The sequence below is a fragment of the Loxodonta africana genome, chromosome 13 (assembly GCF_030014295.1).
Source record: "Loxodonta africana isolate mLoxAfr1 chromosome 13, mLoxAfr1.hap2, whole genome shotgun sequence".
Classification (NCBI taxonomy): domain Eukaryota; kingdom Metazoa; phylum Chordata; class Mammalia; order Proboscidea; family Elephantidae; genus Loxodonta; species Loxodonta africana.
The window spans coordinates 72,227,744-72,242,350 of NC_087354.1; the positions used below are offsets into that span (position 1 = coordinate 72,227,744).

The 14,607-nt window shown below is 42.6% G+C and overlaps 1 protein-coding gene across 7 annotated transcripts in view; it reads right to left on the reverse strand.

The window, feature by feature from the left end:
- Positions 1-5,650: 5,650 nt before the first annotated feature.
- LRBA (LPS responsive beige-like anchor protein) overlaps positions 5,651-14,607 on the reverse strand; it is a 766,566-nt gene continuing 757,609 nt past the window's right edge. For all 7 annotated transcript variants that reach the window (XM_010597205.3, XM_064267558.1, XM_064267557.1 and 4 more), the window contains one exon: positions 5,651-10,196. In XM_010597205.3, coding sequence (XP_010595507.2) covers positions 10,106-10,196 — 91 coding nt within the window. In that variant the 3' untranslated portion in view covers positions 5,651-10,105. The remainder of the gene's footprint in view (positions 10,197-14,607) is intronic.

Here is a 14,607-nt window from a genome sequence, read left to right on the forward strand (position 1 = left end):
GAGTCAGTCTCTTTTGAGATACAATAGAAGTGAGCAGAGAGACGGTGGACCTATATACCACCAAGAAAGAAGCACCAGGAGTGTAGCGCGTTCCTTGGATCCAGGGTCCCTGTGCTGAGAAGCTCCCAGACCAGGGAAGATGGATGACAAGAACTTCCCCCAAGAGCCAACATAGAGAGAAAGCCTTCCCCTGGAGCTGGTACCCTGAATTCAGACTTCTACCCCTCTAGCCTGTGAAAGAATAAACTTCTGTTTGTTAAAGCCATCCACTTGTGATATTTTTGTTATAGCAGCACTAGATAACTAAGACATCTAGCTTCTTGGATTATTTGCTCAGTATACAGACTGAAAAGTATGGTGAAAGGATACAGCCCTGACACACATCTTCCTGATTTTAAACCACACAGTGTCCCCTTGTTCTGTTCTTGGCATTGTACAGGTTCCACATGAGCACGATTAAGTGTTCTGGAATTCCTGTTTTACCCACTGTTATCTGTGATTTGTTATGATCCACGTATTCGAATGCCTTTGCATAGTTAATAAAACACATGTAAATATTTTTCTGTTATTTTGTGCTTTCAGCCAAGATCCATATGACATCAGCAATGATATCCCTCGTTCCATACCCTCTTTTGAATCTGGCTTGAATTTTTGGCAGGTCCCTGTTGATGTACAGCTGCGACCATTTTTTCATTACCTTCAGCAAAATTTTACTTGCGTGTGATATTAACGATATTGTTTGATAATTTCTGCATTCTGCTGGATCATCTTTCTTTGAAACGTGCACAGATATGGATCTCTTCCAGTCACTTGGCTAGGTAGCTGTCTTCCAAATTTCTTGGCATAGATAAGTGAGCACCTCCAAATGCTGCAACCATTTGTTGAAACATCTCAATGGGTGTTTCATCAATTCCTGGAGCCTTGTTTTTCACCAGTGCCTTCAGTGCAGCTTGGACTTCTTCCTTCAATACCATCGATTCTTGATCATATGCTACCTCCTGAAAAGGGTGAACGTCTACCAGTTCTTTCCGGTACAGTGACTCTGTGTATTCCTTCGTCGTCTTTTGCTGCTTCCTGTGTTGTTCAAAATTTTGCCCATAGAATCCTTCAAAATTGTGGTCCAAGGCTTGATTTTGTTCTTCAGTTTTTTCATCTTGAGAAATGCTGAACATGTTCTTCCCTTTTGGTTTTCTAACTCCAGGTCTTTGCACGTATTGTTATAATACTTTATTTTGACTTCTCCAGCTGCCGTTTGAAAATTTCTGTTCAGCTCTTTTAATGTCGTCATTTCTTCGATTTGCTTTAGTTACTCTACGTTCAAGAGCAAGTTTCAGAGTCAGGTTTCAGCTCAAGAATAAATAGGGGTTATTACTTTGGTGCAAACGATGGAGTGCTTAGCTGCTAATCAAAAGGTTGGAGGTTCAAGTTCACCCAGATGCACCTTAGAAGAAAGGCCTGTCTACTTCCAAAAAATCAGCCATTGAAAACCCCATGGAGCACAGTTCTACTCTGATAGACACATGGAGTCGCCATGAGTTGGAGTCAACTCTACAGCAGCTGGAAAGAGTATGATGCATAAAGGAAGTTTATGGAACCGTGGCAAGAAAGTCATCCTTTATAGGAACTAGGGAGCTAAGGGCAGCTGTCCCCCTTGTTTTTCTTTCTCTCAGAGGTCATGCGGCCTCTTATCTGCTTCTTCCGGTGTATCACAAGGTACAGCTTCTCTTCAAGGCTCTTTCTCTTCCCTCATAACATCTGCTTGCCTGTGGCTCTGCCTTACCCTTGTGCCGTCTCTGTCCCCAACTCTTCAGGGCCTTGCATTTCCAGGGCTTGACACCATCTAACTTGGCCCTGGATGTCTTAGTTCAAATTGCTGAAGGAATGAGATGATTTGATTGGTTGCTGAGGCTGTGTGATGGTGTTACCCTGATCCACTCAGCTGTGGCCAGCCCATACCCGAGACAGAGACAGGCTGCAGGAGAAGGGAAGTTTCAGAAAAGCTCAGGTGTGCCAGTTTAGAATATTCTGCCTGTGTCTCTCCTTCACTGACTCACCAAAGAACAACCATTTTCAGAGTTTCCAATGGAAATAATTTTGTTAATAGAAGGGAAGTGTTAATGTAAAGGAACAAAGAAAAAAAGTGTGATGGACGAGGACTCCAACACAGACAGAAACCCTGTCCATCCCTGAACTGCTAAAGACTTAAACGGCAGGACAGTATCCGCTACTGGTACAGCACAGGCTCCCGCCCTCTGTGCACTCTTGATGGCCTAGGACATGGTGGGCGAGGATGGGATGGAGACAGGAGGTATCATTAGCGGGGTGTACCAGCACTGGCTTCAGGTCCTTTTGTAATGACCTTAATCTCACAGAAACCTGGAGAAGATCAGAGTGTTAAAGGGGCAGAGCAAGAATTTAGGTAACATGTCCAAGGTTGTAGACCCAGCAGGAGACAGAGCCAAGATGCACATTTAGGTTCTACTCCTCTGGGTGTGTGTTATCCAGGGGAAACCAAGGCCTGGGGGTGAGCGGTGATCCAAATAACATTCCTAAATAAAGGTTCCAGTGCCACAAGCAGGTTGTTCGTTTGTTCACTCTTTTAGCAAACATCTATTGAGCTCTTATTCTATGTTCAGAATGCAAATTAAATCCAGGTACCTAATTGTTGGAGTCCTCAGATCCTGTTCCGTGAGAATAACATGTAGTTCTTAGTTATTTGCTGACTTGAGCTGATAATGAATGTTTAAAGAAATTGATGAAATGGGGGTAGAAAAAGGGAAGTGGTCACCTGCTAAAGCCATGGTGGGGAGTCTTCTGGATTCAGTAGTTGGGCCCAAGGAGTCTCTGGAATTTTTTTCCAAAGGGGTTGCTATGACAGAAATATATGGAACATATGGGTGAATGCATATTTGGAAAACTTCCCCAGAAGATTTCCATGAGGTAAGATGGTGAAACATGAACTAGGAGATGGTGAGGATGGTTCAGGACAGATTAACCATCTTGAACAATTGCTAATGGATATTCTCATCTTGGAGACAGAGCCCTAGAGTAGGGCTGTCCCAAGGAAACACAATGCAAGCTACCTAATTTAAAAAAGTTCCTAGTACTACGTTAACAAAAATAAAAGGGAATGGGCGAAATTAATTTTAATAGTATATTTTATTTAACCTAACATATGAAAGTATTTCCCAAATATTATTTCAATATGTAGGCAATTTTTTTTTTATATCTATATAGGCAACATATCTATATTATATATAGAGATATATATATATCATTGAGATATTTTACATTCTTTTCTCATTTGTACTAAGCCTTCAAAATCTGGTGTATATTTACAGCACATCCCAGCCTGGACTAGATACATTGCAGGTGCATAGCAGCCAAATGTGGCAAGCAACTTTGCATGGTGCAGCTCTCGAGATGGCCACCAGCTCTCAGTCTCTGCCCTTATCATGGTCAAGCCTTTTTTTTTTAGCATGTCATGTGAAAACAATATAGAGAGAGTGCTTATCCATTGTTTTGTGGGCACAAAATGGAATGGATTTATTTCAAATTACCTCAGCAGGTTAGAACATGGATCCAAACCTATGACATAAAGTCTTGCGTTCTTATTGCACAACTACCCAACGCCTTGACATGCACTGCTTCATGTGAGGGTTCTGGGGTCAGAGAATTTTAGATGATTCAGTAGACGCCAGCACAGCTGCTTAAATGGTGACAGTCACAAACGACAGCATGAGAAGTCTGTGCAGATCATGAGCAGTGGTAGCCAGGTGTAGTCAGAGCCCACACTCTGGGTAGAATTCTGTGCTGGGTGCCTCCACCGCTTGGTGCAGACAGGGCAGTGATCATCCTACAGAGGGCAACTGGAAGGGGGAGGGGTCCGAAGCTCTGGCAGTCAAAGACGGGTGGAAAAACTGTCTGTAGAGGACTTGTTGCTGTGTGCCATCGAGTTGATTCCGACTCATAGTGACCTGATGGGACTGACCCCATAGGGCTTCCAAAGAGTGGCTGGTGGATTTGAACTGCTGACCTTTTTGTTAACAGGTGTAGCTCTTAACCATTGCGCCACCAGGGCTCCTAGTTAGGAAGAAAAAAAAGGGGCACATTTGCTAGATGTCTTTCGCTGCGTGAAGGACTGTTCTCAGAAGGGGCTGCAGATTTATCTGAATTGCCCTAGATGTGGGCCCAAGGTCAGGGGTGGGAGGTTCAGGGGTCAGGTCTCAGTGCCAAGCTGGAGACAGATTCTTAACAGAGCTGCCCTGTGACAGCTGCTTTGTAAAGGAATGGTAACCCAGTTCTTGGAAATAATCATCACTGAAGTTTACAGAGTATTTAACCCTATTGCCACAGACCTCAGAGGTATATATTAATATCCCCACTGATGATGTAAGGAAACTCAGAACGGTCACTTAGCTCATCCAAGGTTGCTGGAGCTGGGCCTTGCTTCTTCTGACCCCCAGGGAGATGCCCCCATAACTAGGCTGCACCCCCTAAGTGGTCAGAGCTGTCTTAGAGGGGATGCCCATGTCATTAGGTGGGAGAGGGGGAGATGCCTGGCAAAGTGGTAGGTAGTCTAGGAGGTGAGGAAGTTACCAGAAGTAGTGGCATGTGAATCCTGTGACTATTTAGATCTGAGAGAGTTAAGTATTTCCTTCAGAGGGATGCTGGTGTGTTCAGCTTTGGTTAGTTTTTTTTTTTTTATTTGAATTTTGTGCTTTAAGTGAAAGCTTACAAATCAAGTCAGTCTCTCACACAAAAACATATACACCTTGCTGCATACTCCCAATTGCTCTCCCCCTAATGAGACAGCCCGCTCCCTCCCTCCACTCTCTCTTTTCGTGTCCATTTCACCAGCTTCTAATCCCCTCTACCCTCTCAACTCCCCTCCGGGCAGGAGATGCCAACATAGTCTCAAGTGTCTACCTGATCCAAGAAGCTCACTTCTCACCAGCATCCCTCTCCAACCCATTGTCCAGTCCAATCCATGTCTGAACAGTTGGCTTCGGGAATGGTTCCTGTCCTAGGGTAACAGAAGGTCTGGGGGTCATGACCACCAGGGTCTTTCCAGTCTCAGTCAGACCATTAAGTCTGGTATTTCTATGAGAATCTGGGGTCTGCATCCCTCTGCTCTCCTGGTCCCTCAAGGGTTCTCTGTTGTGTTCCCTGTCAGGGCAGTCATCAGTTATAGCTGGGCACCATCTAGCTCTTCAGGTTTCAGGCTGATGTAGTCTCTGGTTTATGTGGCCCTTCCTGTCTCTTGGGCTCATAATTACCTTGTGTCCTTGGTGTTCTTCATTCTTCTTTGTTCCAGGTGGGTTGAGACCAATTGATGCATCTTAGATGGCCGCTTGCTAGCATTTAAGACCCCAAGACACCTCTTTCCAAGGTGGGATGCACAACGTTTTCTTAATAGATTTTATTATGCCAGTTGACTTAGATGCCCCCTGAAACCATGGTCCCGCTATGCTGGCCTTTGAAGCATTCAGTTTGTTCCGGAAACTTCTTTGCTTTTGGTTAGCTTTGGTTAGTTTTTGCTGATGAGTTTCAAGGTGCTGACTTTTAAAACTCAAAGTCTTGAGCTCAAAGACAGTTTGCTGTGGAAATGTCTGGCCATCACTGAATGGCTGAGGGGAATAAAAGGGTGTACCTGGTATAGACGTCATCAAAGACTTCGTTTCAAACATAGACAAGCCTTTCATTTTGGACAGAGCTGGACACCGGGGGCCTTCAGTGTGGTCAGAATGGCCTCATTGTGGGGGTTGAGTGTGGTGAATTGTGAGGATGGGACAACCATCAGTGGAAATAACACAAGCCTGCCCCAAACCAAACCAGCTGCTGTCCAGTCAATTCTGACTCATAGAGTTCCACAGGACAAAGTAAAACTGCTGTAGTCTTTATGGGAGCTGACTCACTGTGCCACACCCAAAATCTTGTTTCTGGAAAAGAAAAATTATTGCTGAACTTAGAGACAGAAAAATAATTCACTTCATGGCTGTGGAATATGACCCCTGAGGTCTCCAAGGTCTCCAACTTCACCGGAACGGTTGTGGATTGCCTTCTTCCGTGTCCAGAGGAGCAATCTGTCTCAAGGAAGATAGCTTGCCTAAAGGCCAAACCACACTCATTTTCATTAGAAAGAAAAATGTGAAGCGCCTCATCTGGGTAATCTGCATTTCTGGTTCATAGAACGAGGGCCAGAGAGATGTGTCAGTGTCAGTAGTAGCCTTGCGTTTTTAAAGTGATCTCGTGACTTCCAGGGACCCAAGAAATATGGTAAAATCCCTGGGGAGACGCATTATGAGCTCAACTTTTCTAATCTGTCTAAAAGAAAAATGGTGTTGCATGTTTCTCCCACTCATGAGAACAGAAGAAAACATTTTTTTTTTTTGCTGTTTTATGGTCTTTTGCTTCCTCCTAAGAAGCAGGAAGTTCTGAAACATTGCAGCATCCTTGCTTCTGCTGCAAGCCCCTCATAAGGCAGGAACTGGCAATTAGAGGCACTGGCATTATCTATGGGAGCCCTGGTGGCACAGTGGTTAAGAGCCACGGCTGCTAACCAAAAGGCTGGCAGTTCAAATCCACCAGTTGTTTCTTGGAAACTCTATGGGACAGTTCTATTCTGTCCTATAGGGTCGCTATGAGTCGACTTGACAGCAGTGGGTTTGTGTATGGGTATGGGAGTCCCTGGGTGGTGCAAATGATTAACATGCTGGACTACTAACCAAGAGATTGGAGGTTTGAGTCTACACAGAGGCACCTGAAAAGGAAGGCCTGGTAAAAAATCAGCTAGGAGCACAGTTCAACTCTGACATGACAGATGGAGTTGCCATGAGCCAGAATCAACTTGATGACAATGGGGAAAGAAAAGGTTATGCAGATTTTGGAATTTAAGGCATGTCCCCCTTCCTTCCCTGTTTATAGATGTGGTTTGGCCTAATCCGATTTTACCTGATGAAGTGAGGCTGTGGGGCTGTCTGCTACTCTATACTCTACATATACACATGCACATACACACATACACACACATGGGTGCCACAACTTCTCCAACTGCTTACATGAAAGACATTTGTGCTTCTTGATCCAGAAGTGGCCTGTGTCATTGGTCTGCTGCCTTCATTAGTGACGCAGCAGGAAGGACCAAACCAGGCCCATTATTTGCATGGCCAGGAGCTCTTGAAATTACATCCAGTGAAAACATATCAAAGATACCTAATGAAAATCTCTATCCTGACAAGTATCTTGGTAGATCTAAATTGCCACACACTGTTTAATTCAGTCATGTTTGCTAAGAGCAGCTGTGGAGAGTCTCGAATTTTCTCAGGCTGCAAGGCTTGCTGAGAAGGGCGAACAGTGGATGTCGGAGCCTGGCATTCCCTGGCCATCTCATGTAAACTTGGCTCAAGTGGCCACTGCCATCTTACTGCCCCTCTGATGATGGTGGTGTGAGGACACTGAATGAACAAGAGCAGCCCCAGGATAAGATCTGGACTGTTGTCCTACCTACAGCTGCTCGTGGTTCCCAGGCAAGATATTTTGAATCTTCCCGTTTTGTATGCTAAGTAGAACTGAAATGTGATGAGATTTCAAGGGGCAAATTGGTTATTTTTATTGTATTTAATTTATAAAAAAATATTTATGGGTGTTTGGCATATTTTGGGATAGGATTTTGTGAGTGAGTTGTCTACAAGTTTGTGTCTGGGGGTCAGTTTTCATGTTCTCTATTTTCTGAGTCCTTGTGCTTTCTCCCCAGAGATCTAGTAGTATTTCTTAAACTACAGAGCTTCAAGGACATGACTGGTTATATGTCAACACGAGTCAGTTCTATGGAGAGAAAAATCTGAATTTCTTGAGGTGATGCGGTTTTAAACCAGCTTTAAGTTACTGTATGTAAACCAAACACGCACTTTCAGCCACTGCTCCGCTTAGCGATGTGCCAGCATTTCCCTTCCGTTCTAGGTCACTCTATTTCATCAGAAAACTACCTCTACTTTGACTTTTTTTCCTGATTGGTTTACATTTATTTGAATTAATGGTTTTGTTTTTATTTAAAGGAGTTAAACTTGGATAAAATAAGTGAATGTTGAGTAAGTCCTAAAAAATACCATACTGAACAAAAAAACCAAAACCCATTGCCGTCTAGTTGATTCCAACTCATAGAAACCCTATAGGACAGAGTAGAGCGCCTGGTAGACTTGACCTGCTGACTTTTTGGTTAGCAGTCATAGCTCTTAACCACTACTCCACCAGGGTTTCCCCATACTAAACAGATTCTGTCATAAAGAAGCCCTTGTGTTGATGTCAGCTACATTGTTTTATGAAGTATTACTTGTGTTTTGCTTAATTTTCCATAATTTTAGGATGTAAGTTTTAAAAGAATGAAGGCAGTGGAGGCACTGAATATTTCTAGGTTCCCAGAGGAACCTGCCTATTAACCTTGCAATAGGCTTCTTACGGTGAGGTAAAGTATCATGTGTCTGGCATATATATGACTTAGGTATGGCTGGTTTTCTTCTACCGTTTTCTGTAAAGTTTCCAAAATATCATATTTGCCTCAGAGTTAATACTGGTGAGGTGGTTTGGTCAGTGAATTTGCCAGTAACTTAGGGTATTTGATTCTAAGAAATTCTTTCCCTCCCTCTCTCCTGCATCATACTATCTATTTCCCTTCCTAATGGTTTATAAAATAATGGTACATTGCAGACAAAATGATAAGGTCCCTTATTTTGTCACTTCTCAGATACAGGTCTAGTTTTCCTATTTGGGGAAGTCAAACAAGATGGAGACTTCAGCCAGAGAAGGCCCATCTTCCTGCTTTCATTCAAGGAAGTCTGTCTCTTAATGGTTATTGATCAAAATCATGACTAAACCAGAGTTTGGCGATTTCTTTGCAAATAACTGTTTTATCAGTATTTAAGAGTTACGAGTAAAAAAGATAATTCCAGCAATTCAATTACAATTACCATTTTATTCACTTTTTCTATCAACTTCAGTTTCTCCATTGCAAATCTTTGCATTTAAAGAATAGATGAATGTGTAGGGGAAGAAAAACGAGAGCTCTGTAAGTTGGAAGAGAAATAGAGATGGAGTGTCAGTTTCAACTCAAAGTTCACAACATACAAAGAATTTATTTATGCAATACAGACTTTTCTCAAATATTTTTCACAGAATTCCACACAGCAATCTACTAGAAAAGTAGAAGTATACAACACCAAAATAACATTGTTTCATAGTACAAATTGCTAATCAAAAAAGGAAGGTGTAGACAGTTTAATAACAAAAGGAGTAAGATGGGTGTTGCTTAATACAGCACCTGGTAGCCTCAGTTCTCAAACCCAGGGTACGGCCACCCAGCCTGGGTGGCTCCACCTCGGATCATGGCCATGGCCAACCCTCAAGGGCAAGCTTTGGTACTTGCATTGACTTTAAAAGTGAATGAAACAAAGTTGTGAGTCCGAGACCATTTCCATCATTTGGGTGTGCTATAAAGATAGGTCAGGGAAAAAAACTGTAGATATTTCACACTTGCTGTAACATTAGATTCTTTGTTAACCATATAATAAAATAACCTCCCTCAAACCATAATTTCCTAGGTATGCTTAAACAATAATATTGATAGAAATAATTCATTGCGATGTTTTAAATTACATTTACCATAATTTTAACATTGCTAAAGAAGTACAACTGTTATGGAAAAAAGTACAGCATAAAACCCCCCATCCCAGTATCTAACCCATTTCCCTGTTGTTAAAATCACGCATCTCAAGATTATAGAGAAATGGGAAAGGTTTCTTCATAATATAGCTACAATTAGTCGGCTTTCTCACCTCATTGTAAGTTTTCATAATTGGTGAAAATAGACTTCTCATTATGACTAAAAATATAGATTTTTGAAAACTACAGAACCCAGCAGCCAGTTTTCTGCTTTGCTATTCCCCCCCAAAAAGTCAAGCAAAGTCTACAAAAATAGCAATTAACTTTAAAAAATATTTTGCTTCTTAGAGCAAATTGAAGTTACATTCAGATGTAATAGCTATTTCTAAGAGAACGATGCTGGGGTACTTCCCCTGCCCAGTGCGGGCAGGGCCGACGCGCTGACTCCTCAGTAGCGGGTTTGGTATTCGTGATGCCACCGGTTAAAGTCATTGTAGAAGAGGACGATGCTCCCTGAGGCCATGCCGGAAATGATGCACCTGGGGAAGCACAGCAGATGGAGGTTTGTTTACAAGCCTGCTTCTTTCCAGGGCCCTGCTCCTACAGAACTGCCCTCCCTCAGTCCACAAGGTAACTGGAGAAGCTGGCAGAAAGCCTGCATTTGTGAGAACTCAGGTGCTGTTCTGATGACGAGAATGCCATCCTGAGGAAGCTTGGGGTGCTGTCTCCTCCTGATGCTCTGCAAGGACCCAAGCCACAGCTTGATTTTTCACTGAAAGGGCAGGTGTGGGCAGGAGTGGGGTGCAGGATGAACAGCCTCTGTCGTTTCTAAGGGGCTGGGCTGGCCTGGCAGGAGGGCCTGGCCTTTATAGTGGCGTCAGAATCAAAGAAAAGCATCACGATCTCAGAGTATTTGCTTGTGCAAGCAGCAGCAATCAAGTGACAGGGATCACCTCTGACAAGTAGATGCTCTGTGAGGAGCATGAAGGCAGAGGGCTGACCATGATTTGGCCAGGCTGCCCTCTTCAAAGGACTATTCTGTGTCCATTACACTCTGGGTGGAGGCCTAGTCCTCAGAACACAGGAACCTACTGAATGACACTGAAGACAGAGCCGCTGCTGGCATCTGTCCTTGAGAAGGCAGCAGTGGGGACAATGAGATGAAAGCAGTAGGGCGGGCAGTTGAGGGGCGCCTCTCTCAGAGCTGCTGTGAGGCCGAGCCCACGGCCTTAGCCCTTCCTCTGCAGGGTGGCCAGGATCAGCCCTTAGAGGTGAAGTCATATTCAATATCCTTCCTGTACCTCACATTAGAATTAAGAACTAAAATAAGGGACTGAGTATTAAGAGTAAATAAGGTGCCAGACAAAGATGACCCTCCCCAAATTTACCACGGGGGTGGGGGGGGTGGTTAAGAAATAAGCCAAGGTGCTCAGCCGAGTCCTCAGGCACAAAGACGAAGGCATTTTACATTAAACATGTTTACAGCTCTGAAAAAAAATTCGTGATTTAGCTGAAAATTTACAGAGCAAATTAGTTTCTCATTGAACAGTTAATACACGAATTGTTTTGTGGCACTGGTTGTCAACCCCACAATGTGTCAACACTTTCCTCTTCTCCACCCCAGGTTCTCATCTTTGCTTTTGGGCTAGTGTGCCCATTAGTCTCGTATACATGATTGAACTATGAAGCACGATCTTCACGTGTGTTATTGCTGGTTATATAAAAAAACTTGTTGCTGTCAAGTCGATTCCAACTCACAGTGACCCTGTGTAGACCTGTCTATGTATAAACCCACCCCAGTGCCGTCGAGTCTGTCCATATATAGATCTGTCTAATCTTTGGGTAAAGGGTAAACCTTAGGAGTGACTTCAGTACTGAGTTAAAAGGGTATCTGGGGGGCCATACTCTTGGCGGTTTCTCCCATCTCAGACCAGCAAACCTGTTTTTTTTGTGTGTGAGTGAATTTGAATTTTGTTCGACATTTTTCTCCTGCTCTGTCCAGGACCCACTATTGTGATCCCTGCCAGAGTAGTCAGTAGTGGTAACTGGGCACCATCTAGCTGTTATGGGCTCAGTCTGGTGGAGGTTGCCATAGTTGTGGTTCATTAATCCTTGGACTACTCTTTCCCTTGTATCTTTGGTCTTCTTCATTCTCCTTTGCTCCGGCCGGAAGGGGACCAGTAGCTGTATCTTAGGTGGCTGTTCACAGGCTTTTAAGACCCAGTCACTATTCACCACAGACGTAGAACATTTTCTTTACAGACTATGTTATGCCAGTTGAGACAGATGTCCCCAAGACCACGGTCCCCAGCTCTCTGTCCAGAGGCTTGTTCTTGTTCTCTCAGAGTGTTTGGATGTGTCCGTGAAGTTTCTATGACTTTGCCCTGGTCAGGTTGTGTTGACTTTCCCACTATTGTGTACTGTCTTACCCTTCACCAAAGTTACCACCTACCTACTATCTAGTTAGTGTTTTTCCTTCCCCACCCCTCCTCTCCCTCGTAGCCATCAAAGATTGTTTCTTTCTGTGTGGAAACATTTTCATGTGTTTTTATAGTAGTGGTCTCATACAGTATTTGTTCTTTTGTGATTGACTTATTTCACTAAGCATAATACCCTCCAGATCCTTCCACGTTGTGAGATGTTTCACGGATTCATCATTGTTCTTTATCACTGCAGAATACTCCATTGTGTGTTTGTTTATCCATTCATCTGTTGATGGGCACTTAGGTTGTTTCCATTTTTTCCTATTGGGAATAATGCTACAGTGAACATGGGTGTGCACATGTCTATTCATGTGATGGCTCTTCTATCTCTAGGATATATTCCTAGGAGTGGGATTGCTGGATCTTATGGCATTTCTATTTCTAGCTTTTGAAGGAAGTGCCATATTGTTTTCCAAAATGGTTGTACCATTTTACATTCCAACCAGCAGTGTATAAGAGTTCCAATCTCCTTACAACCTCTCCAACATATGTTATTTTCTGTTTTGCTTTTTTTTATTTGTGACAATAATGTCAGAGTGAGATGCTATCTCATTGTAGTTTTGATTTGCGTTACTCTAATGACTAATGATCGTGAGCATTTCCTTATGTATCTGTTAGCCACCTGTCATGGATTGAATTTTGTCCCCCTAAAAATATGTGTCAACTTGGTTAGGTCATGATTCCCAGTATTGTGTGGTTGTCCTCCATTTTGTGATTGTAATTTTATGCTAAAGAGGATTAGGGTAGGATTGTAAACACCACCCTTGCTCAGGTTACCTCCTCAATCTGATCAATGTAAAGGGAGTTTCCCTGGGGTGGGGCCCATACCACCTTTTCTCCCTCAAGAGATAAAAGGGAAGCAAGCAGAGAACTGGGGACTTAATACCTCCAAGAAAGCAGCACCAGGAGCACAGAGCGTCCTTTGGACCCAGGGTCCCCATGCCTGAGAAATTCCTTGACCAGGGGAAGATTGAGGACAAGGACCTTCCTCCAGAGCTGACAAAGAGAGAAAGCCTTCCCCTGGAGCTGACACCCTGAATTAGGACTTATAACCTACTAGACTGTGAGAGAATAAATTTCTCTTTGTTAAAGTCATCTACTTTTAGGTATTTCTGTTATAGCAGCACTAGATAACTAAGACACCACCTGAATGTCTTCTTTGGTGAAGTGTCTGTTCATATCCTTTGCCCATTTTTTAACAGGATTATTTGTCTTTTTGTTGTAGAGGTGTTGGATTTTCCTATGGATTGACCTTTGTTGGATATGTCAGAGCCCAAATTTTTTTCCCAGTCTGTACGGTCTGTTTTTACTCTTTTGGTGAAGTCTTTTGATGAGTGTGTTTAATTTTTAGGAGATCTCATTTATCTAGCTTATCTTCTGGTGTTTGTGTATTGTTAATTATGCTTTGTATGCTGTTTATGGCATATATTAGAGCCCCTAGTGTTGACACTACTTTTTCTTCCATGGTCTTTATTATTTTTGGTTTTATAGTTAGGTCTTTGACCTGTTTTGAATTAGTTTTTGGATATGGTGTGAGGTAGGGATCTTGTTTCTTTTTTTTTTTTTTTTTTTGCAGATGGACATCCTGTTTTGCTAGAACCATTTGTTAAAAAGTGTTTTTTCCCCATTTAATGGACTTTGGGCCTTTGTCAAAGATCAGGCGGCCGTAGGTAGATGGATTTACATCTGGGTTCTTGATTCTGTTCCATTAGTCAATGTGTCTGTCATTTTTCCAGTACCAGGCTGTTTAGACTACTGTAGCTATATAGTAGCTTTTAAGGTCAGGTGGTGCAAGGCCTCCTACTTTGTTCTTAGTCTTCAGTAATGCTTTACTTGTCCGGGGCCTCTTTCCTTTCCATATAAAGTTATTGATGAGTTTTCCCATCTCATTAAAGAATGCTGTTGGTATTTGCATCAAGATTGCATTATATTTGTAGACTGCTTTGGGTAGAATTGACACTTTCACAACGTGGAGTCTACCTATTCATGAGCATGGTAGGTTCTTCCATTTATGTAAGTTGCCTTTGGTTTCCTGTAGTACTGTTTTGTAGTTCTCTTTGTATAGGTCTTTTACATCCTTGGTTAGATTTATTCCTAAGTATTTTATTTTTTTAGGTGCTATTATAAATGGTATTACTTTCCTGATTTCCTTTTCGTAGTTCTCTTTATTGGTGTATAGGAATCCAACTGATTTTTGTATGTTTATCTTGTGTCCTGCTACTTTGCTGAATCTATTAATTCCAGTAGCTTTCTTGTGGAGTCTTTAGGGTTCTTCTCTATGTATCATATCATCTGCAAAGAGGGATAGTTTTACTTCTTCCTTATCAATTTGGATGCCCTTTAGTCCTTTTTCTTGCCTTATTGCTCTAGTTAGGACTTCCAGCACAATGTTAAATAGAAGTGGTAATAAAGGGCATGCTTGTCTTCTTCCCATTGTCAAGAGAAATGTTTTCAGCCTGTCTGTTGA